Genomic DNA, 25385 nt, shown 5'->3' with positions numbered 1-25385 from the left:
GGGAGGGAGGGAGAGAGGGAGGGAGGGAGGGAAGAGACCCCATGTAGGAAGCAGGGAGGGTACAGCGAAGAACTGAAGGGAGGCTGGGGCTTTGAAACCAGTCACAGGTCCCGGCTCTCCTCCTCTAAGCTAGCCAGCCTGGGGCGAGGCCCAGACACTTGTCTTTTTAAAAGTTCCCTTGAGGTCCCAGTGACCTGCTGGGTTAACAAACTGCAGAGGTTTGGAGAGGTTCCAGGACAGGGCTGGGGCTCCCTGGGGCGGGGTGGGGCGGGGCTTGAGGCTGTGGTGGGCTCCGCGCCCAGAGGGACCCCAGGCAGGGTCCTGTCTGTTCTGAGGGTGCCCCCTCTCCAGGCCGCACCCCCACCTTGTGCCCACTGGATGGGGTGCCCAGCCTGGGGTTCCCAGCTGCAGGCTGCCCATGGCTAGGCAGTGGCCGCAGGCCCCCAAGCAGGGATGGGGCGGCCGGGTGTGGGGGGGGCTCAGGATGAGGGCCCCGGGGACCCGCATGGAGGGCCGGGTCTGCCTTGCAGATCTGGGAGGCGCCTGAACGCCCCCGGCCGGGGCCTGTTGGTTGTGGACTGGCAAGAACACAACTGCGTCCATCACCTTTAGACATTTTCATTGTGCTGTCCTAGGCCTTGAACTCAGGGCCTGGGTGCTGTCCCTGAATTTTTGTTTTTTTTTTTTAACTCAAGGCTGTTGCTCTACTATTCGAGCCACAGCTCCCTTTCTGGCTTTTTTGCTGGTTTAATTGGAGATAAAGAGTCTGACAAATTTTCTTTCCCTGGGCTAGCTTCAAACATATCTTAGCCTCCTGGATAGTTTGGATTACAGGGGTGAGCCACTGGTACCGGAAAGAATGTAACTTTAAATTAGTAGGTAGTAGTTATTGCAGGAGATACAATGTATCCCCACCAACAATGCATCCTCCTCCATATTCTCCCTGAACCCCTTCCTGCTCCCCTTGGAAAGAGATTTCAACAGGTTTCATTGTTCTATTTTCCATAATGCATGAAACTACCTGAGCCTTATTCATCCTCATTCATCCTTTATGTTTTGCCAGGGTTGGCCACCTTCACTCCCAACAGACATTGTTTTGCTTTCCTAGAAAATGACATTTAAGGGGCTGGGAAGGTGGCTCAGTGGTAGAGTGCTTGCCTTGCATGCCTGAGGCCCTGGGTTCGATTCCTCAGCACCACATAAGCAAAAAGACAAAGGCCGGAAGTGGCGCTGTGGCTCAAGTGGTAGAGCGCTAGCCTTGAGCTGAAGAGCTGAGGGACAGTGCCCAGGCCCAGAGTTCAGGCCCCAGGACCGGACCAAAAAAGAAAAAAAAGAAAATGACATTTAAAAACAACACATGGGCCAGGCACCCATGGCTCAAGCCTGTCATCCTAACTACTCAGGAGGCTGAAATCTGAGAATCACGGTTCAAAGCCAACTGGAGCAGAAAAGTCCGTGAGCCTCTTATCTCTAATAAACCACAGAAAACTGGAAGTGGTGCTGTGGCTCAAGTGGCAGAGCACTAGTCTTGAGCAAAAGAGCTCAGGGACAGCGCCCAGGCCTCAGTTCAAGCCTCACAACCAGCCCCAGTCCACCCTCCAAAAAAAGAAAGAAAGAAAAGAAAAAGGGAAATATAGAATTTGATTACAAATTTACAACCAGGCACTGATAATGGTGGCATCCTCCTTAAAGCAAAACACCACAAAATAAGCACACACACAACTGTCCACACACACACACACACACACACACACACACACACACACACACACACGCACACACACACGTCTCAAAACTACTTTGAAGTGCCACGTTCTGTCAGGTCTGAGCGTCCTATCTGAGTAATTTCCTTTTGAGAAACTTGAGTTCACTTTTGGGAAATGTTCTTCCCCATGTTACCAGATATTTCTCTCTCATTTTTTTCTCTCTTTCCATTTTATTTTAAAAAGTTATTCCACTAACATTTATTTGCCAGCCTGTGACTCAGACACTGGAAATAGACACAGCAGCTACTAGGAAACAGTTTGGGACTCTAGGAAACTCACCTTCTAACTCTCAGGGAGGAGGGCAGCTGGTGAGAAGACGGAGGGCAACAGAAGCATGCAGAGCAAATCGTTGACTTAAACAAATATAAACATGTGTATTATGAGAAACTTTTAAACAGAAAAGAGTAAGCCGGGTACCATAACGAATACTCATTACCTCATGTACAAAATCAGTAACACTCTATCACTCTTGTTTAATCTGTTCCTTAACCTTCTGACTTGGTCTCCCCGCCCCCCCATCCCCCCCCCAGGTTCAACGCAGAGCCTCGTGCTTGCTAAGCTGGCTCTCTACAACCTACGTCACATCCCTAGTCCTTTTTGCTTTTTTTTTTCCTCCTTCAGGGAAGGTCTTGTGGTTTTGCCCAAGCCAATATGATCATTCTATTTAGACTTCCCAATTAGCTGAGGTGACAAACGCTCCCCAGCATGCCTGGCTTACTGGCTGAGTTGAGCTATCACTAACTTTTGCCCAGGTTCTCCTTGAAGTTTGATCCTCCTGCCTCTCAAGTAGCGGATATTATATACATGTACCATTGCTATGCTACCTCATTATTCCTCCAAAAAAAACCCTATAATTTTATGACTTTATTATTACATTTATAAAGCAGAAAATGCAACATCCTAAACAGAACCTCCAAAATTTACTATGATACTCATTTCTACCAGATTTGCTGTGTTATCAGACACACAAAAAATTAAGGAAACCAGCAAATATTTAGTAAACTACATCAAAAGCTTTAAAGTCTAAATGTATGGAGCTACTATGTACATTTAACAGTTAGTAGCTCCTGGGAAGGCTACAATCTGCAGTTTATAAATAAGTATTTTCTCTACAAGGAATCTTATCAACTATATATAACTCTGAAGCTTAATTCTACAGCTAATGTAGAGTTACACTTGAATTCATATTCTTAGAGAAGCAACTGCCCGAGCACTTTCCCCACCAATTATCCCAGCCAACCATGTCTCTCATCTTCTTCCTCTGCCTCCACCTCCTTCTACATGAAGAAGACATGCAGGAAGGCAGAATGTGACTCCCCCGTGTGGGCTTTTCCTAAGAGTTCCACAGAGTTGGAGCTGGACCTCACAGAAGAGCTTCATTCCCAGAGTGCTGGTGTGAGTGCTCTCTCTCTCTCTCATCTCTCTTTCTCATTCTCGCTCCCTCCCCCCCCTCACACACACACAAGATTCACCCACTCTGTATTACATGACAATGCTTTCCAGCAAAATTTAGTAAACTTGGGGCTGGGAAGGTGGCTCAGTGGTAGAGGCTTGCCTTGCACACATGAGGCCCTGGGTTCGATTCCTCAGCACCACATAAGCAAAAAGAAAAAAGACGGAAGTGGTGCTGTGGCTCAAGTGCTACCCTTGAGCTGAAGAGCTGAGGGACAGCACCCAGGCCCAGAGTTCAGGCCCTACGACTGACAAAAAAATAAAAAAATTAGTAAACTTATGGTCATACAACCATCACTTTGGTCCAATTTTATAACATCTCCAACACTCCAACAATGTCACTTCTCATCCGCTCCTCAAAGCACTCACTTATCTGTGTCTCCTGTGGATTCTCCTTTTCCAGACATTGCATATCAATGGAAATACATGATATATGCTGGGTATTTCTCTTAGAACAATGCTTCTGGGGTAGCAGGAACTGGTGTGCTATCCCTCTTTGTTGATGAATAGTATTCCACTGTGTGAATACATCATATTTTATTTTATTTATCCCCTTACTTGATGACACATATAGGCTGACAGTATTTCTATTTTCTGATTATTATGAACATTCTAGTTTCAGTGTGGACATATTTTCATTTCTCTTTGATAGACACCTAACAGTGGTGTTAAGTTTATGTTAACTACATGAAACTACCAGGTGGGTTTTCCTAGATGGCCATACCATTTCTAATTCCACCCAGGACACACATGACATTTAGTAGTTATGTTAGGCTCTTCATAAGACTGTGACAAGATCTTGGATTTTTTGTATCTGGGATTGTGTGTGTGTGTGTGTGTGTGTGTTGGTATTAGGGCTTGAACTCAGGGCCTGAAAAAAATCTCAGAATGTTCTGCTCAGACTGGAGTTTCAGTACTTGAGCCAGCCATGTATACTTGCGTATTAAGGAATGTGCTTGAACACATGAGGAATTTAAGCCACAGGCTTATTCTTGGCTTTCTTCTCAGGAGCCACCGCAGTTGGGAGTATCTGCTTCCAGAGTCAGCCAGGCCTGAGCCCTCGGTGGGAAGTAGGGTCTGGCCTCAGGCTCTGGGGCACAGGTAGGAAAAAAACCTTGGTCTGATCCCAGGTTGGCTTTCCTGCCCATGCACCTCACACATGTCCAAGCCTTTCTTTGCGATAGGATGGAATGCTTTGCATTTGATTGAAGTTTAAGTCATTTTTATTATATTGGAACTACTGGGAGACCAGAAGTCCAGACGTTGCAGGACATTTTGATTTAGTGGCTTGTCTCTGGCGCTGGATTCCAAGCATGAACTGGAGTTACAGGGTGCTTTGTGCTCTGCGAGACGCAGCGGGGCTCCACTATGACTTACGTTCTAGAAGCTTGTTCCTGGCTTTCTCTCCACTTCCTAGCCACCATGATGTGCATGGCTTTGCTCTGTCACACCCTCATCACTGCCACGAGCCCACACCTTTGAAACCCAAAGTGGAAACATTCTTCCTTCCACCATGCTATTTCTGCTAGGTATCTTGCCACAGCAGTAAGAAAAACAATACAAGCTGGGCGCCAGTGGCTCACGCCTGTAATCCTAGCTACTCAGGAGGCTGAGATCTGAGGACCGCGGTTCAAAGCCAGCCCGGGCAGAAAAATCCATGAGACTCTTATCTCCAATAAACCACTAGAAAACCGGAAGTGGCACTGTGGCTCAAGTGGTAGAGCGCTCGCCTTGAGCTGAAGAGCACAGGGATAGCACCCAGGCCCAGAGTTCAAGCCTGATGACCGACAAAAGAAAGAAAGAAAAACAATACAAAATAATTAGTACCAGTGGCTCATGCCTGTAATCCTAGCTCCTCAAGAGGCTGAGATGTGAGGATCACAGTTCGAAGACAGCCCAGGCAGAAAACTCCCAGGAGATTCTTATTTCCAATTAACCACTTAAAAACTAGAAGTAAAAAAGTTAAAAAAAAAAGTAAAAGCAACAACAACTAGAAGTGGCACTGTGGCTCAAGTGGTAGAGTGCTAGCCTTGACTACAAAGAGGCTGACGGACAGCACCTAGACCATGAGTTCAAGCCCCCAATCACCATTACCACCCTAATACCAGAGTGGGGGGGGGCTGCTGCTATGATTCCTGACTTTGTGGCTGTTGAGTCTTTGGAAATGGTTTGTGGAGGAATGTGGGAAATTTTTAGAGAAATGGGTGAGAAAATGCCTAGATCTCCTGCAGAACTGGACAGCAGGATACCTGATGCTGGAGATGTATTTGTGATCTAGTAGATTAGGAATAAAAGCATCTTTCCTTCCTTCCTTCCCTCTTCCCTCCTTTCCTCTCTCCTTCTTTCCCTGCCTCCCTCCTCCTCCCTTTCTTCTCCCTCCCTTCTCCTCCCCTCCTTGGTGAAGGGTCTGTATTTGGGAGAAGGCTCAGGGTGACTGAAGTGGTCTTCACTGGGCTGGTGGAAGGCAAAGGTCTCCCTATCTCTCTGCGAGAACCCAAGAGTGAGTTTACTACCTCCAGGATGTCCAGGGCTGAGACAGGGCTGTAAGGAGAGACAACTCAGTGCAGAGCAGAGGAAGTTCATTTCGCCATGAATCATCGCCTCCTGTGCCCAGGGTTTTCAGCGCGATCCGAATGGTCTTCAGGCCGTGCTTGTGCAGAGTGTGTGGGGGCCAAGGAGTTATTGGCAGGAAAACAAGAGCAAAATTAGCTTGCGTACTTTAAGTCTGTGGCTGTCTGCCAACATTTCCTTTAAACACAAACGTTCTTATTTTCATTCTGGAAGTTTTTGTCAGGTTTATTGCAAAGGAAAGGCTGGTGAGCAGACAGAAAGAAACTGAGATTTGCAGAGCTGGGAAGAAGGCTTTCTAAGGTCTGCTCTCAAGGGCTCATGAGAGTATTGTGTTTCTGGGGAAATACTAACTTTCTGTCATGGAAACTTTAGTCCCAGCTAGATACAACCTTATTTTACTGCCTGCCAGGGTCTCCATGCATGAGTGTTTAGGTGTGAGTTCATAAGTACACACATGTCCAGTGAAGGCAAGAGCCACTGAAAGCCACTGCTGAAGATACACACCGGATGGGCCCTGAACTCACCTCACAGCGGGCATCTTCATGAACCTCACTGGTGTCAAACCCTCATGATCCTGGACACTTTTGAAAGCTACAAAGTTAAAATAGTTCAAAGCCAGTCTGGATGGACAAATCCATGAGTCTCCTTCTTTCCCTCAATTAACCAGTTAAAAACCTAGAAATGGAGCTGTGGCTCAAGTAATAAAGTGACTGTTTTGCTTTGTTTTTTTTTTTTTGTTGTTGGTCACGGTGCTTCAACTCTGGGCCTGGGCGCTGTCCCTGAGCTCTTCAGCTCAAGGCGAGCACTCTACCACTTGAGCCACAGCTCCACTTCCGGTTTTCTGGTGGATAATTAGAGACATGAGTCTCACAGAAGTTCCTTCATGGGCTGGCTTTGGGCCGTGATCCTCAGATCTCAGCCTCCTGAGTAGCTAGGATTACAGGTCTGAGTCACGGGCACCTGGCTAGTGTGCCAGTTTTGAGCAGCAAAAGCTAAAGAAAGAGGGCAAGGCCCAAGTTCCAGTAAAGAAAAAAAAAAAAGAAAAAAGTTTCTCAGCAAAAGCAGTTAATAAATCAAAACTAAATCTAACACCTTTTGAGAATGGAGAGCAAGACCCATGGATTTTTTTTTCATTTGCTCATAAATCTGTTATACAAGATACATTTTTATTCCAAAAGAACCTTCTGAAGATAAGTGTGGGGGCACACACTTGTAACCCTAACTCCTTGGGAGACAGATGATGTGCACCCATCATACTCAGGGGGCAGAAGCACAATGTTGGGTGCGGTAGAGCAAGCCTGTCATCCCAGCAACAAAGGGAAGCACAGATGAAGGCTTACGGCCCAGGCCAGCCCAAGTATAAAGTGAGATCTCAAAAACAATTCATATAAAAAGGGACTGGCAGAAAGGCTCAGTGGTAGAGCACCCACATAACAAGCACAGGCTGTTAAAAGGACATTCTAGTATGCTGGCTGCCAAGAAGGGTCTTTCCTAGTGATAGAGGGCCGAAGAGCACTGGGGAAGAAGGGGCTCTGTGAGATGATTGCTTAAATCTCAGGACGGCCACCTGACCAGAAAGCAGTCCCCTTTGTAACCCAATGGTACTTAAATATACATTGGATAAGAGAAGGACAAGTAAGTGTGTGGTTGGCTATAAGAGCATCTATTTCTTCTATTAATATGCACATCTTCCTACCTGTCTGGCACAATGTTGAGTGGAGAATAGAGAGAGGGTTTTCTTTCTCTCTTGCAATGCTGGAAATTGACCCTGCATGCTCACCAAGGGCTCCATCACAGATCTAGACCCCCAGCAGGAAGTTTCTCTTTCTAAAGAGTAGGGCTGAATTAAAACAGAAAACAAATAGATAAACCAAACTGCTAATGCCCTCCCGAAAGACAGCCCAGCCTTTCTTTGTATTTGTGGTTGTCAATCAGCCATACACACTCGTTTCCACAGCTAAAGAAGCCAAGCTCCTGACCTACCTGTCCATGCTGGAAATCTAACCCACTACACGCAGGAAACTTTCTTTCTTTTTTTTGTCGGTCATGGGGCTTGAACTCTGAGCTTGGGCGCTGTCCCTCAGCTCTTCAGCTCAAGGCCAGCCCTCTACCACTTGAGCCACAGCGCCACTTCCGGTTTTCTAGTGGTTTATTGGAGTCTCACAGTCTTTCCTGCCTGGGCTGGCTTTGAACCATGATCCTCAGATCTCAGCCTCCTGAGTAGCTAGGATGACAGGCGTGAGCCACCGGTGCCCGGCTGACACACAGGAAACTTTCTATGATTCCTGGGCACCTAAGCTTGGTGGCTTGTTTTCACCAGATACTTAAACAACCTAGGACATTGATGGTCATGCTTCTAAATTAAGAGGCTGGGAAATTAGGCCAGTGAATACTTACTTTGGATCTGTACTTGATGAAAAAAATATATATCACTGGAAAATATAAGTCTTTTTCTTCTATTTTTGCTCAAAGCAGTCCAAAGGAAATAAGCTTTGGTTCACTCCTGACCATGAGCTCAGTGTTGAACAAACTCCAGCAAAGTCTCATAGAAGTGAGGGGGCAGCTATGCAGCGATGATTCTCCTTTACGGCTAGAGAGAACAAAGAAGTTCCTCTCCCAAGTGCCAGGAAGGATGGTTGGGAGTCCTAGAGGAGACAGGATGCTGCTAGCTCTCAAATGATCTCTAGTACTGCAGCACATCTAACCACCTGAGCCAAATGAGCATGGGGCCATTAGCTGGTACAGAGTAGCTACTCGACAAACACTGGCTGAATTTTACTCAGCTGTCAGAAGTAGTTGGACTAACTTTAAAGTTACCTGTTGAAAAGTCCTTTGGCTCCTCCAATATAAGTAACAGCTATGAAATTTTGATAAGCAAAGTATACCTAAATAAACTGAACAGCAGTGGCATGTTCTGGAGTCTCCAGTGGAAGATGGTTTGAAACATTATGTACAGAGTCATGATTAAAAGTTCTCATTCCCCTAATTAGGGGGACCTATGCATTTGAAATCATATGCAACATAACTAGTGCTGCGTCAATTGAGCCACACCTTCAGCTAGGCTTTTTGCTGTTTCATGTGTCTTTTGGTCGTGGGGCTTGAACTCTGGGCCTGGGCGCTGTCCCTGCACTCTTCAGCTCAAGGCAAGTGCTCTACCTCTACCTCTTGAGCACCGCTCCCGGTTTTCTAGTAGGTTTTTTTTTTTTTTTTTTTATTGGAGATCAGAGTCTCATGGACTTTTCTGCCTGGGCTGGCTTTGAATAATGATCCTCAGACCTCAGGCTCCTTAGTAGCTAGGATTACAGGCATGAGCCAATGGCGCCTGGCTGCTGGTTATTATTGAGATGGGACTGTCTCAGGCTTTTCTGCCTAGGTTGGCTTTGAACCTTGATCCTCCTGATCACAGCCTCTTGAACAGCTGGGATCACAGGTGCCTTAATAAGAGAGTTGACTTTTTATATTCATTTCCCAAAGAATCACAACTTTCATCAAGTTATTAAAATCTCTACAAGCCAAAAAAAAATTAAGAACCACTGTTGATGAATGAGATTCCAATAGTTGCACAGATTGCTTAATTTACTTTTCCTCCAGTCTTTGAAAGCCAGCTGGAAAAGGAGCATTCCCCAAGCTTAAATCCTTCTAATACTCACTAGCAGCTCTTTGGAGCCATGCTATTTCATTAGTTAAAGGAACTATATAAATACAGACACTTGGGAAGGGGGTGGCTGTGCAAGTATATTGCCTCTCAGGGGCTCTTCTTCCCGTGAGCTTCCTTTTCCTGGTCCTTGGGATCCATTGCAGGTGGCCATAACGGTAGAGTCCCACAGCAGGGAGAGGAACCACATGCAGAGAAGACGAAAGTTAAGTTCTGGGGCTTATTGCAGAGGCCGAGGCTGGCTTGACTGAGAAATCCTCTAAGTCCCTGGGTGCCTTTGGTAGCAGAAAGCCTGCCTCCTGACGTATCAGGACTTCAGTGCAGTGGGAAGATGCTTATTCCCTAGCCTGCCATCCTTGGAATGCCCACGACACAGCTGGAAGGCAGAGTCCTGGCTAGCAGTGTTCACTCTGTCCCGGGGCCCGCAGACATTAGATCTCCGCAAGCTGATGAGCAGCGGCTGCAAGTGGAGGCTTCATCTTCTTTCCTGGAGTCTGAAAGAATTTTTATGCTCTGATGTTGCTCATAAATTCTTGACTCCCCAGGAGAAGCCTTCATAGAAGATGCTTAGCCTCAGATTCAAAGATGCCATGAACCCCTACTATATATACAAAATGGCATTTTTTTTTCTTCTGGGAAGGGGCTCTTGACTTTCAGCATTCTGCAATGGGCTATGACGTCTCCAAAAGGTTCAGGAACTACTGTACCTTTAGGAGTATAGATCACTTTGAGGTAGACTGCATTTAAGAAGGTGAAAGGAAGTCCTAGTGACATAGGTATATTGTCCTGAAACCTGATTTTTTTCTTATTTTCTTTTTTTCAATCATGGGGCTTGAACTTGGCCTGGGCACTGCCCGTCAGCTCTTCAGCTTAAGGCGAGCGCTCTACCACTTGAGCCACAGAGCCACTTCCGGTTTTGAGTGATTTATTGGAGGTAAGAGTCTCAGAGACTTTCCTGCCCGGGTGGCTTTGAACCTGATCCTCAGATCTCAGCCTCCTGAGTAGCTGGGATTGCAGGTGTGAGCCACCAGTGCCCAGCTTTATTACTTCTTTTTTGACAGTACTGGGAATTGAATTCACTGGCCTCATACTTGCTGAGTATGTGCTCTATTGCTTGAGTCATGTCTCCACACACTTTTGCCTTGTTTTTAAGAATCTTGCTTTATGCATGGGACAGCCTGGACTGTTACCCTCCTACTCAGGCTTACGTGCCATTGAGGACAACAGGAATGGGCTACCCTGCCCAGACACTGGTTGAGATAGAGTTCTGTCAACATTTTTGCCAGGCTAGTCTCCAACCACCATCCCCTGATCTCCATTACCTGAGTAGCTAGGGTTACAGGCTTGAGCAATCATGCCTGGCCAAATCCATGTTGAAAATAAAACAAAACTTCTCAGCCAAAGTTAACTAGAGTCAATCTACCCATTAGACAGACATGTATGTGCGCATACACACGCACACATGTGCATGCTTACGCATGCGTGTGCACATGCGCGCGCGTGCACACACACACACACACACACACACACACCAACACCATACAGAGTTTTTCACTGGTCTTTGTTTTGAAAGAAAAGCAAATTATTCTGAAGAGGAGTCCTGCGTAGAACTGACACTGATTTTTTTTTTTCCAATAAGAAAATGCCAGGCAACAAAGTTAGGTTTTAGAGTATTTTAATATCCATTTCTTCAGTGGATGCATTTTGAAATTCTTAGAATTAACAATTTAAAAAGAGCAGAGCAAAAGAAACATGGAAAATGCAAATAGTTGGCTCTTACTAATTTCAGATTGTAGGCATTATGTAATTTTCAAAACAACCAATCAAAACAAAATGCTTACCTCAGAAAAAAATCTAGAAATTCAAATGCAGACATATCTTTGGAAACTACGATTGATTACAGCCCAGGTAATGGCCGCGCACTGCCTTTGGCTTTCTGTGTCATGTGCAAATGTGCAGGTGTAGTCCCTGCAAGGGACGTCAGCGTCGAAGGAGCCATGCGCAGGTGTGGCACAATCTGTGGGACTCGCCAAGCGACTTTAGGGTTTGGAACGGATGCTCTACATTTGTGGGCGTTCGGTAAAACGATTGATGTGTGCTTGTTGATCATTACAGATGTATAAAATTTGATCTGAGCTGGGGCCAAGAGAAAAGAGCAATTGCAAAGCAACTATTTACACACATTCAATTCTGAAGTATTGCTTCCTGCCCTAGGCTCCTAAGAAGTATTGCCACCTGCAGGGTGCCTCCCTCCCAAAGACAAACGCTTGAGCCCACTGCCCGTCTGTCTCCAGCAAGCACTGCATGTCACTGTCAGCAGACTGAGATGCCCGGCAGGTGTGCCATGGAGATTCTGTGGTTCTGTGTTGAGGTATGCTTCGGAGCAGGGAGCTGGGAAAGCCCCGAGGGAACAAGAGAACGTCTGTACTGGTTCTTTAGGAAGGCTCAGGGTGTTCTGAAAGACCATACACACTCTGTGTGAGCTGCCCTTTTTGGGGGGCTCCATTTGCACATTTCTGAACAGGACCCCATTGGCTGACAGCTCTGGGGTCCTGCAGGAAGGGGGCAATCGTAAACACCTTTGCAGTAGGGGAAGAAAAACAGTCTGAAGGGGAATCCTATGCAGAGATAGACTTGGAAGAGCCCATTTTGAGCAAGATATTAGTGGCATCAGCAGCCAGCCCCTCAAAGCGACACAGCCCAGAGGTGGACAGAGGACAGACAGATATTCAGAGATACACCTTTAATACTGACAGGAGGAAACCCAGCATGCTCACAACCCCGAGTACAAGGAAAGCATCAGGTAGTGTTTTTTCGTTCTCTTTTGGTGGTATTGAGGTTTGAACTCTGGTCCTCATGCTTGCTATAGATGGGTGCTCAGTGCTGAGCCAAACCTCCAGCTCAGGTAGTGTTTTTAAAGGGGCAAAAAAATATCTGTGGTGTTTTATAAGAATACATTCTTGAGAAGCAAGAGGTATTGTTACAGCCATCCTTTCTTCAGAGTTGGAAGACCAACAAACAAGTCAAACCTGAAGAAAAATCTTAAGTCAGTGAGAAAACTCTGGGTCCCAGATGGCCACGTGGCTGATGGCACCCCACACCTCCCCCAGGGAGGTGGCTGGCCAGAACGGAGATGGCATCATGCTGCACATAGAAGGTCCTGTCTGTCTTTGGGGAAGAGTGTTGAGGGGACTTACACAGATGTGGAAATCACACAGTGAGGTTTACCAGCGAAAGAGCACACGGAGGGGGTGAAGATCTCCAACAGCTGCAGGGCTAAACCTTGGTCATGTCAAGGGCGGAGCTGTCTGAATCACCTAAAAAATAACTACAACAGGACAACTGCAGACCGAGTTCCATTCAACAGAGGCTTCAGACTCACCATGGAAAACCACAATCACCAGCAATGATTGGCAATGAAGAACACAGACCTTATCCTTAGGTCTTTCTCCACCTCCCACTGGCTGGAGGCCCACTTTAGACAACGGCTCTACCTCTCTGTGCAGCTCACGAGATTAAATTCTGCCGCCAGTCAGCCATGCATAGAAGCCAAGACAACCCTTGAGGACCTGCTTTGAAGCTGGACCAGTTTTGCTCTGGTTTCCCACAAGGGGGAGCAAAAAACATGAAACAGGAAGAGACACTGGTCTGCCATGTCCTTTGCAAACCATCTTTCCCTAACCCCTGCCCCCCCCCCAAACCAGCCTATTTCCACTCACCGAAATGACCTGGCACCCCCTCCCCAAAACATACACATACGGATAAATAAATAAATAAATAAATGCAACCCTCAGACGTTTATTTTGAGTTTCTTCCTCAGACGAATCAGCTTCCAAAACACAAACACAAAAACAAAAAACAAGAACACCTTCACTCCTGACTGGAAGAGCCCTCCACAGAGGGTCAGGATGAGAAAAACCAAAACGGCTTTGAGATACCTGAGGCCTGGGTTTACAAGCTTTGTGCCCGGCGAGCATTTGAAATCTTGGCTAGTATGCGGGTGAATGCCTGAACCCGCAGGGTGCTGGGTGCGGGGAGGGGGGGGGGCAGGTGCCCGCGCCAGTGGGGAGGGGCTCTGCTCTCCTCTCCAATCCCCTCCTGGTGTATTACTGGCACTTTATGTCAGATTCATAAATGCAAGTGTATGTGTGTGCGTGTGCGTGTGTGCTTAGAAAGGCCAGGTAAGTGGGAAACATAAAGAGGAAAACAAACTCAGAAGCACTTTATGAGCACAAAAATAAAATAATAAAAGGGGTCTGTGAGGAAAGGCAGTAACAATGAAATCCTAACCACAGCGTGTCTCTCTCTCTATCTTTTAAGACGTCAAAGAATACCCAGAGCCATGATCTACCGGCAGCCTCAGTCCTGGACGAGGCCAAGGCCGACCCCTGAAGGCACTTGTTCTCTACGCGGCTAAACGGATCCCCCAATGGGGGCAGAATTCCAGGGAAGAGAGCAAAGGAAAGGAGAAATGGATGGAAAGGAACCCTGAATAACTGTGATCTACACAGAAGTTAGGGCTGAAATGACCACACCACAACCAGGGACAGAAACTGGGGCGCCTGGAAAGCACGACAGCCAGATACAAATATTATTGTGTTTCAATGAACAGAGCACCGAGCAGCCGCAGGCTGCCTCACACACTCTTTGAGACGTTGAGCTTGGTGAGCTCATTGGCTTCTTCCATTTCTGTGTCTTCACAGTCTTCCTTCTCTATGGCTTTGCCAGATCGACACCTTTCTTCAGCTTTGATGGGCTCCTTCCACAGTCTTTTTGAAGACAGATGCATGTCCTTGGCCTGCGTGTTGTCATCGGAGCCCAGGGACATCTTGTCCGAATACTGGACAGAAGGCACCAGATTGGCGATCTCATCGGTGGGGGACCGTCCGATGCTGCCGTCCACCTGGACGCGGATGTCCGGGGAGATGGACAGCTGGTGCTGCGGCACTATTCCATTGTCCATGCACTTTGGGTAGAGGTAGGTCTTCATCTGCCCCTTCCCCTTGACGTTCACGGTCCCGCGGTAGTCGAAGTCATAGCCCATCTTGCTCAGCACGCGGTAGCTCTCTTCACTCACCTGGATGCGGCATTCCACGCCGGTAGTGTCCATCCTGCTGGCAATGTTGACCGTGTCCCCCCAGATGTCATACAGCAGCTTGGTGGTGCCAATGACGCCAGCCGTGAGGGGGCCATGGTTAAAGCCCACCCTGAGCTTGAAGTTAAACCACAGCATGTTGTTGTTGAAGTCGTCCACCACACGCATCATCTCCCTGGCGAACTCGAACAGGATCCGCAGGTGCTCTTGGGGGTGGCCACCTTCCTGGCACTGGGCCGTGTTCAGCCCCGAGGCTGCCATATACGTGGCCCCAATGGTCTTGATTTTCTCGATGCTGTTGTAGTCTGGCTTGCTCAGGAGCTCGTCGAAGTCACCAATCAGCTCATTGAGGACGCGGTAGCACTCCTTGCCCCCTTCGTAGTTCTCCTCGTAGAACTCGCTGAAGTTGACGATGCTGGCGAAGATCACACCACCACTGTCGTGGTTCTTGGAGTAGGTCTGGGAGACCTTCAGCTGCTCGGCCACATGGTAGGGGATGATGTTCCTGAGTAGCCAGTCGGCCTGGTCCCTCATGCTCTGGATCTTGGTGCGGTGAAGATCCGCTTCCACGTCCCCGTGGTAGTGCAGCCGGTAGCTGACTTCAAACTCTCGGTTCAGGAACCAGACCAGCAGCAGCAGGAGGAAGAAGGCTAGGATGAGCTCCTTGCCTACGAGGCTGGCCGGCCTCCTGCTGTCCTGCAGCAGTGAGCTGTTGCACGGGCTCCTCTCGGCACTGCGGAGCAGAGAGACGAGAAAGGACAAGCCTGCTAAGTGCATCTGGTAAGGGAGGGGTGAACCCGCTGAGAGAGCCAGCAGAGAACCAGCACCCCGCCCCAGGTGAGACCAGTTCCATCCTCCATCCTCAGAAGGGACCAAGTAGACCATTTTTGTTTGCTTGGCTGCAGAGATGGAGCAGCAGACTGACTTCTGCGACTGGGACTTCAATCAGAGCTTTAGAAACGGCTTTAGAGGAGTCTTTAGCCACTGCAAGACTTTCACACCTTTTTCTTTTGACAATCTTAACTTTATAAAGTTAAAAGTCTGGTAAAATAAACACTCATAACCCTTTATGTGGGCTCCATAACTTGATATTTTACCTCTTTGCTTTTCTCTCTCAACACACATGTATGCACACACACATACATGGCTAAACATTTTTGGGGGCTGGTTGTGGGCTTGAACTCTGGGCTGGGCTGTCTCTCAGCTCTTCAGCTCAAGGTGAGCACTTTACCACTTGAGCCACAGCCACTTTTGGTTTTCTGGTGGTTAAATGGAAATAAGCGTCTCACAGACATTCCTGCCTGGGTGCTGTCCCTGAGCTTCTTTTGCTCAATGCTACCATTTTGCTTACTTGCACCACAGTGCCACTTCCAATTTTTTGAGTAGATTGTTGGAGATAAGAGTTTCACAGCCTTTCATCCTGGGCTGGCTTTGAACTGGATCCTCAGATCTCAGCCTCCCGAGTAGCTAGGATTTCAAGCATGAGCTACCAGCACCCAGCGTGTGTGTGTGTGTGTGTGTGTGTGTGTGTGTGTGTGTGTGTGTTAGGTTAGCTGAGGCTGTTATTTTCAGTGGCTGCCTGGTATTTTTGTTTTTTGTCAGTCGTGGGGCCTGAACTCTAGGCCTGGGCGCTGTCCTCAGCTCAAGGCTAGCATTCTACCACTTGAGCCACAGCACCACTTCTGGCTTATTTTGCTTATGTGGTGCTGAGGAATCAAACCCAGGGCCTCATGCATGCAAGGCAAGTGCTCTACCACTGAGCCACCTTCCCAGCCCATGCTGCCTGGTGTTCTAACAGATGATGCACCAGGTTCCGGGGGAGGGATGCTGGGCTGTATCCTCATCTTTTATGACCAGAAGCAGTGTTGCAATAGACATTCCTGAACCACTATCTTTGTGCTTATGGGGTTGCTGACTCATTTTAAATACTGCACACTTAGAATCTTATTAGAGATTTCCAAACTGTCCTACGAGGCTGAACCGTCACAGAAGGCATTGGTAGGTATGACAAGTGGGCACCTTGCTAACCTGTGTCCCATTCTAAGAAAGAGGCAAAGGCCATGATCCCATTCCTAAAAATCAAACAGCAAAAGTCAGTTTCAAAAAGAGAGAAATTTTATGTACTTAAATTCAAGAGTCAACTTGTGACCAAATACCTGGACATTAAATCATATGTGGAAGTAAAGTAAAATATGGAAGGAGCTATTACCATAGAAAAGATTTTGAAATGGAGAAAAACAGAAAATAAAGATTGCTTGTTTGGGTCCTAATTGTTAGGTCCATAATTGGTATTTGTTAGCATCTCTGTGTGTTTCAGGGGCTCTGAAAATCTATACCTGGAGTTGTGAGGAGGGGTGGCATCAGGAGCAGCTGGGAGGGGCCCAGGGTGTTGGCAGTGTTCTGATTTTGGGTCTGGGTGGTAGTGACACAGTATGTTTGCTCATGAAAATTCATGGAGGGGCTGGGAAGGTGGCTCAGTGGTAGCGCGCTTGCCTTGCATGCTCGAGGCCCTGGGTTTGATTCCTCAGCACCACATAAGCAAAAAGAAAAAAAGCCGGAAGTGGCGCTGTGGCTCAAGTGGTAGAGCACTAGCCTTGAGCTGAAGAGCTGAGGGACAGCGCCCAGGCCCAGAGTTCAGGCCCCACAACCAGACAAAAAAAAAAAAAAAAGAAAATTCATGGAGCTATCCTTTTAGAATCTGGGAACTCTTCAGTGCATGTGTTATACGTACATCTCTAAAATGTTAACTTTTGAATACTCTTAATTATTGTATATATTAAGTCTTTTATATTAGCCATAGCTACAGCACACATGCAATTTCACATCATAAAAATGCTTCCACTGGTGTCGGTGGCTCACGCCTGTAATCCTAGTTACTCAGGAGGCTGAGATCTGAGGATCATGGTTCAAAGCCAGCCTGGGCAGCAAAGTCCATGAGACTCTTATCTCCAATTAACCACCAGAAAACCGGAAGTGGCACTGTGGCTCAAGTGGTAGAGCACTTGCCTTGAGTTGAAGAGCTGAGGGACTGTCTAGGCCCAGAGTTCAAGCCCCATACAACAGACAAAAAATAAAAAAGTAAATAAAAAGCTTCCTTAGTTTCTCTGAACTTCAGCCTCTTCATTTGGAAATGGGGTCAAAGTCTCCTAAAATGTCATGTTATTGAGAAGATTAAATATATTTCAAGTGCCTGGCAGCTAAAATTAAAAAAAGTTAACTACTACCAGTAATTTATGAATTTACCAGACACTTGCCTGCTCTTCATATTCACATTACAACTCTTTCAAAGTCCAGTTTAAGGAGACAGGCCTGGAGGCACACACCTGTAATCACCTGTAACCCCAGCACTTGGGAGGTAGAAGCAGAAGGATTATGAGTTGGAAGTCAATCTGGGCAACACAGACCCTCTCTCAAAAAAGACCTAAAGGAACTTTGGTGCAAAGACATCACTAGTAATGATATGACACTGTCTCCATTCTTATCTTTTAGCCACCTTTATTTTATTTTATTTTTTTGGTTGGTCATGGGTCTTGAAGTCTGGGCCTGGGCACTGTTCCTCAGATCTTCAGCTCAAGACTAGCACTCTACCACTTGAGCCACTACACCACTTTCAGTTTTCTGGTGGTTAATTGGAGATCAGAGTCTCATGGACTTTCTTGCCTGGGCTGGCCTTGAATCATGATCCTCAGATGTCAGCCTCCTGAGTAGCTAGGATTACAGGTGTGAGCCACCGGTGCCCAGCTACCACATTTATTCTTTCATGATCAGTTGTTGTTTTGATACTGGGGTTTGAACTCAGGGCCTCAAACTTCCTAAGTAGGAACTCTATCACTTGAGCCACTCCACTGGTCCCTTTTTTCTTTTTTTGTCGGTCGTGGGGCTTGAACTCTGGGCTTGGGCACTGTCCTTGTGCTCTTCAGCTCAAGCCAAGTGCTCTACCACTTGAGCCACAGCACCACTTCCAGTTTCTAGTGGTTTATTGGAGATAAGAGTCTTACAGACTTTCCTGCCCGGGCTGGCTTTGAACCGTGATCCTCAGATCTCAGCCTCCTGAGTAGCTAGGATTACAGGCTGAGCCACCGGTGTCCAGTGCATTGGTTATTTTTGTTTGTTTGTTTTTTGGGTCCAGTCGTGGGACCTGAACTCTGGGCCTGGGCGCTGTCCCTCAGCTCTTCAGCTCAAGGCTAGTGCTCTACCACTTGAGCCACAGCGCCACTTCCGGCTTTTTTCTTTTTGCTTATGTGGTGCTGAGGAATCGAACCCAGGGCCTCAGGCATGCAAGGCAAGCACTCTACCACTGAGCCACCTTCCCAGCCCCTGCATTGGTTATTTTTAAAGGAGGGTCTTGCTTTTCATCCAGACTGGCTTGGACTATGGTCCTCCTATTTGTGCTTCTCTTTGTTGTTAGGAGGATAAGTATAGGCCACTGAGCTCAGCCACTGTGCTTCCCCTGCAGCTTGGGATGACAGCGCATGCACCATTACACCCAGCCTTTTGTGGGCTGGCCTGGAACTGAGATCCTCTCAATCTCAGCCTCCCACCTGCTGGGCTGACGGGAAAAGGGTAGCATGTGTATGCCTAGGCTGTCTCTGAACTGCGACCCTCCTGATCTCAGCTTCCCAAGTAGAAGGTTTTTGTTTTGTTTTTGGAGTAGCATTTTGATACTTTTTCCTGGGCTGGATTCAAACTTAAGATTCTCTGCCTCCTTGAGTAGCTGGGATTACAGTGATGTGTTACCATGTTTTATTTATTTTTTGCCAGTCCTGGGGCTTGAACTCAGGGCCTGGGCACTGCCCCTGAGCTTTTTTTTTTTTGTTGGCCGCGGGGCTTGAACTCTGGGCTTGGGTGCTGTCCCTCAGCTCTTAGCTCAAGGCAAGCGCTCTACCACTTGAACCACAGCGCCACTTCCGGTTTCTAGTGGTTTACTGGAGATAAGAGTCTCACAGACTTTCCTGCCTGGGCTGGCTTTGAACCATGATCCTCAGATCTCAGCCTCCTGAGTGGCTAGGATTACAGGCGTGAGCCACTGGCACCTGGCCCTGAGCTTCTTTTGCTCAAGGCTAGCACTCTATCACTTAAACCACAGTGCCACTTCTGGCTTTTTCTGTGTATGTGGTACTGTGGAATAGAACCCAAGGCTTCATATATGCTAGGCAAGCACTCTACCACTAAGCCATCTTCCCAGCCCACATGTTTGACTCTTAATAGCTCTTTACATAAGAGCCCTGCAAATATTTTTGTCTGCTTCAACTTTTCCATTAAACTAGCTTTAACATATGTGCTAATGATCAATTTATTTTTACAGCTCTAACAACAAGTAGCTACTTTCCACTTTTCTTCTTTACAGATGCATACATTGCTTATTGTGTGTGTGCTCGCACGCGCGCGTGCCAGTCCTGGGGCTTGAACTCAGGGTTTCTCACCCCTCAAATGTCCTCATTTTACCTGGATGATGGCAGTTTCCAGAAAGCCCAGGGATAAGCAGAGACAAAGGCAGCCCTTCTTATTTGTTCAGACACAGGTCCTGTGCTGAAGGCTTACCTGAAGTTCTGTGCTGCATCCAGGGGCAAAGTTGCTATGGAACTGAAATGAAAATGCAGAAAAAACATTATGACAAAAAAAAGTGAGGAAGGCCGTATAGAAAGCAATCCAAGGAGGGATAACAACTTTCCTCTCTTGGGACATCTGAATGAATGGTTTCTAATCCATGTGCCAATTTTCTTCTTCACAACAGTGTCCCCTTCTCCCCCCCCCCCCCCCCCGCCCCCGCCCCAGGCTGGACAGCCTCAGAACTCTGATGTCTCCCCCTCTCTGTGAAAGAGCTGATCTAAGCTTGTGTTCACCACTCTCGTGTCCCCTACCTTGGATAGGCCTAGTGACAGATGGGAGGGTTCTGGGTCCAGGGAGCGTCATTCATTCACTAGCCCCACCCCACGTTCTTGCTGTTTGGATTCTGGGTAGAAAGGCAGTGGAATGGTCTCCACCATTTTATCTCTCTGGATCCAAGTGAAAGAGCCCCACAGCAGTAGATAATGTCAGGATGAATGGCTAACCAAGCGTCTGTGGTGAGTCTTAAGTTCAAGGATGGTTTTAAGCTCTTGGTACAGAGCTTGGTAATCAGGTAACTCTAGATGGCCACATCCTCACAAAGGTAAAAGTAGGCTTCATTCTGCTTAAAGCAACTGAACAGTTTCCCTCCAGGTACAGAATGACAGTTGTACTTAACATTCTCTCTTTTTTTTCTGTCGATCGTGGGGCTTGAACTCAGGTCCTGGGTGCTGTCCCTGAGCTTTATCACTCAGGCTAGCACTCTACCACTTTGAACCACAGCACTACTTCTGGTTTTCTGGGAGTTAATTGGAGATGGAAGTCTTATGGACTTTCCTGTCTGGGCTGGCTTCAAACTGTGATCATCAGATCTCAGCCTCTAGTTAATAGGATTACAGGCTTCAGCCACTGGTACTTAGTTTAATTTGCAGAGAATTTGAATCTCTTTTTTTTTTCTTTTTGTCAGTCATGGGGCCTGAACTCTGGGCCTGAGAACTGACCCTCAGCTCTTCAGCTCAAGGCTAGCACTCTACCACTTAAGCCACAGCGCCACTTTCGGCTTTTTCTGCTTACATGGTGCTGAGGAATGGAACCCAGGGCCTCAGGCATGCAAGGCAAGCATCCTACCACTGAACCACCTTCCCAGCCCCTTGAATCTCTTTCATGCTGTTATTATTCTATTAAGTAAACTCAGGGAGGACACTTACTTTGTCGGTTATTGGTCATTGGTTTGCTAATAGCCACACATCCACTAAGGCCGTTACATTTGGTACTGCTGGACTGGGCCAGGTTGGGTTATTTTATTAGAGCAGTGGTGCTCAGCAGCAATAATGCCACTCCTGGGAGCTGGGGGAGTCCTGGAAAATGGGGGATTCTTTTGGCTCTCATAAACCAGACAACCGTAACTCAGGGAAGTCTTACAAAGAACACTGAATCAATGTCCCATGGAACCTTAAAACTACTTCTGTAAGTATGTGGAAGTATTTTGTCAATACCGGCTAATTGTGAAACACTAAAAGAGAAATTATAGAAAAAGCTTAATGTTATTTAGGAAGGTTTGTTACACACAAAGAAGATGAATGGGTTTAAGAGATCATGAAACTTTTAACTATTCACTGTGTGCATTCTGCTATCTGAAGTATTATCAGATTTCCAACCACATATTTAGATGACAGAGCTTAAAACCCCAAAACCAGTTTCAGATATACAACAGGTAGTTTAAGACTTTTTTTGTGTATGTGTACTGGTCACAAGGCTTGAACTCAGAGCCTGGGTGCCGTCCCTGAGCATTTTTTTTTTTTTTTGTCGGTTGTGGGGCTTGAACTCTGGGCCTGGGCTCTGTCCTTGTGCTCTTTAGCTCAAGGTAAGTGCTCTACCACTTGAGCCACAGCAGCACTTCCAGTTTTCTAGTGGTTTTATTGGAGATAAGAGTCTCAGGGCCTTTCCTGCCCAGGCTGGCTTTGAATTGTGATCCTCAGATCTCAGCCTCCGGAGTAGCTAGGATTACAGGCCTGAGCCACCGGTGCTTGGCTTCCCTGAGCTTTTTTGCTCAAGGCTATTGTTCCACCAGTGGAGCCACAGCTCTACTTCCAACTTTTTTGTTGATAAGCTGGAGATAAGAATTGCATAGATGGGGCTGGGAAGGTTGCTCAGTGGTAGAGCGCTTGCCTTGCATGCCTGAGGCCCTGGGTTCGATTCCTCAGCACCACATAAGCAGAAAAAGCCGGAAGTGGCACTATGGCTCAAGTGGTAGAATGCTAGCCTTGAGCTGAAGAGCCAAGGGACAGCACCCAGGCCCAGAGTTCAGGCCCCCACAACCGGCAAAAAAAAAAAAAAGAATTGCATAGACTTTCCTGCCTGGGTTGGCTCTGAACTACTAAATCAGATCTCAGCCTCCTGGGTAGCTAGGATTATTGGTATGAGCCACTGGTGCCTGGCTAGTTTAAGACTCATTTTAACAAACTAAGAACCAAACACAATTGAATTAGTGGAACCCTTGGAAGAAAGAGGTCTCACTGGCCTTAACTTGGACAGGGTATTTTAATTGTCCTTCTTGTCATGTTATCTATCTATCTATCTATCTATCTATCTAGATATAGACATAAATTACATATAGATGTAAATTACATATATCTACCTATATATAGAGAGATAGACACAAATTTTTTTTTCTGGTCCTGAGACTTGAACTCAGGCCTGGGGCGCTGTCCCTGAGCCTCTTTGTGCTCAAGACTAGCACTCTACCACTTGATCCACAACATCACTTCCAACTTTTTCTGAGTAATTTACTGGAGATAAGAGTCTCGTGGAGCCAGCACCAGCACCGGCAGCTCACACTTGTAATCCTATTTACTCAGGAGGCTGAGATCTGAGGATTGAAGTTCAAAGTCAGCCTGGGCAGGAAAGTCTCCAATTAACCACCAGAAAACTGGCAGTGGCACTGCTCAAGTGGTAGAACACTTGTCTTGAGCTGAAGAGCTGAGGGACAACATCCAGGCTTAGAGTTCAAGCCCCATGACCCCTCCTCCCCCCCAAAAAAAAGTGTCTCATGGACTTTTCTGCCCTGGCTGTCTTTGAACCAAGATCCTCAGATCTCAGCCTCCTAAGTACCTAGGATTACAGGCGTGAGCCATTGGTACCCAGCATATTTTCATTTTTTAAGTTTCTGTGGCACAGTGAGAACTAATTCTGTCCCCAGAGGCCTACCATAATACCCTTATTTTTTTTCCCTAAACGTCTCTCTACTCCTGAGCACCTGCCAGCTGTAGTTCTGAATTCTGAGACTGAAATGAAGCCCAAGGATGTGGAGAGATTTCATGATCCAAGACTGGTGTCCAGTGACTCTCCACCCTTCCTGGCATTCCTGTCAAGCCGTGTGAGCTGCTCCAATGGAGTCCAGGCACTTCCTGTCAAACCCTGTGAACTGCTCCAATGAGAGTCCAGGCACTTCCTGTCAAACCCTGTGAGCTGCTCCAATGGGAGTCCAGGCACTTGCAAGGTGTTTACAGGTCCTCATCTCTTCCACTGTGTCCCTCTTTAGTGAATGCTAGCATACTTCTTTTGCATCCCTCTGTCAACCTGGACCTCTGTTCTTTCTTTCATGTGTTCGTGTTGGGTGTGTGGGTTCTTTTTAGGTTTTTTAGGGTTTTACTGTGTAGTAAACTTGAGCTCCTCATGCCTTCTCCTCCTTAGTGCTGGGATTATAGGTGTGTACCATCACGCCTGGCTTCTCTCCTGATTTCCTTATAAGATGGCTTCAGGACTTATTTTCTTAGATTTTAATTAATGATACTTGTAAAATCAAAGATGCTACTACTGTATTCTGTTTTCGGTGGAAGCCACCCAGAAAATCCCAATGCTAGACTTTCTAGCATTTTGGATTTCAGACTTCTAGATCAGGGATGCGCAGCTTCTAGATGTGGTTATAAATTATTTTCTTTCCTTTGTGCATCAATCTGAGGGCACTTTTCTGCTTTCTGGAGGTTCTTTGTGTTGGAAGCTATTTTGGGTCATGAGAACAACTATCATTGAGGAGTCCGTGCTAGTGTGAAGCTCAGTCGTGCTCTAAGCAACACTGGGCAAGGTGGTCATGAGTTGATGGCTCCAGTCACGTACCTGTCCCGGCACAGGGAGATGTAGAGCAGCAGCAGCGGCCCGGCCCCCACGATGGTGGCAAGGGAGGACCTCATCCAGGAGCTGAGCTGGCAGAAGTTGCAGTAGTGCACGACAGCCACCAGCACGGCAGAGCCAGTGAACATGGTGAACTGCAAGAGGCAGCAGCAGTCAGTCCGTGCCCTCCTCCCTGGGCCTGCCCCACCTCCACCTGGGCTGACCATCCTAAACCAGAGCACCTGCTCACCCACCGCTTGTGTTTAAGATCTAACATCGCGGCACCACAGAGCGGTCCTAGCGTGTGCAGTGGTTCTGATACCTGGTGAGTCAGCAGTTTCAAGGACAGAGCACACATTTTTAGGCCCATAACTCAGTGCTTTAAGTTACAAGCTTCCTTGGAGGCCATTCACTGGGGACCTACCACTGCCAGTTCAGTTACTTCCCAAATGCTCCTCCAGGCGCCTGCCACAAGCTTGCTGAGATTTGTGTTATACTATCAAACACAGTCAAGCTCATCACGTTACAATGACTCACTTACTTCTTATGGTATTTAACTCAACAGCTTTTTCCCTAAACAGTGGCAGCTAATCCAGGGCAAATCTTACTTCTGCAAACTTGCACATTATCTTGTTTGGAAACATGGGCAGATGCTGCTTTGTAAAGCATGAAAGGAAAATACAAATGCTCCTCAACTTACCCCAGGTTACATTCTGGTAAGTCTATCGCCAACGGAGACGCTGAAGCTAGGGCTACAGCCCAGTGGCAGAGCACTTCCCTACCACGCACAAAATCCTGAACTTTACCCCTACTACCTTGAGAAAAAGGTGACAAATGGGAATGATAATAAATAAAAAATGCTGGGTGCTAGTGGCTCATGCCTGTAATCCTAGCTACTCAGGAGGCTGAGATCTGAGGATCACAGTTGGAAGCCAGCCTAGGCAGAAAGGTCCCCATGAGACTCTAACCTCTAATTAACCACTCAAAAACCAGACATGGAGCAGTGCCTCAAGGTGGTAGGGCACTAGACTTGAGCAAAAAAGCTCAGGGATGGGCTGGGAAGGTGGTTCAGTGGCAGAGCGCTTGCCTTGAATGCATGAGGCCCTGGGTTCAATTCCTCAGCACCACATAAGCAAAAAGAAAAAAGCCGGAAGTGGCTCTGTGGCTCAAGTGGTAGAGCGCTAGCCTT

At 47.1% G+C, this 25385-nt stretch overlaps 1 protein-coding gene across 1 annotated transcript in view; it reads right to left on the bottom strand.

The window, feature by feature from the left end:
- Positions 1-13482: 13482 nt before the first annotated feature.
- Adcy9 (adenylate cyclase 9) overlaps positions 13483-25385 on the bottom strand; it is a 72929-nt gene continuing 61026 nt past the window's right edge. Inside the window, exons 8-10 of the mRNA XM_013011221.1 lie at positions 24203-24351; positions 20081-20122; positions 13483-15272 (exon numbers count right to left, since the gene is read on the bottom strand). Of these exons, the coding sequence (XP_012866675.1) occupies positions 14081-15272; positions 20081-20122; positions 24203-24351 (1383 nt within the window). The 3' untranslated portion in view covers positions 13483-14080. The remainder of the gene's footprint in view (positions 15273-20080; positions 20123-24202; positions 24352-25385) is intronic.

This window comes from Dipodomys ordii, unplaced genomic scaffold (assembly GCF_000151885.1).
Source record: "Dipodomys ordii isolate 6190 unplaced genomic scaffold, Dord_2.0 Scaffold14, whole genome shotgun sequence".
Lineage (NCBI taxonomy): Eukaryota > Metazoa > Chordata > Mammalia > Rodentia > Heteromyidae > Dipodomys > Dipodomys ordii.
This window is presented reverse-complemented; position numbering and strand designations above follow the sequence as displayed.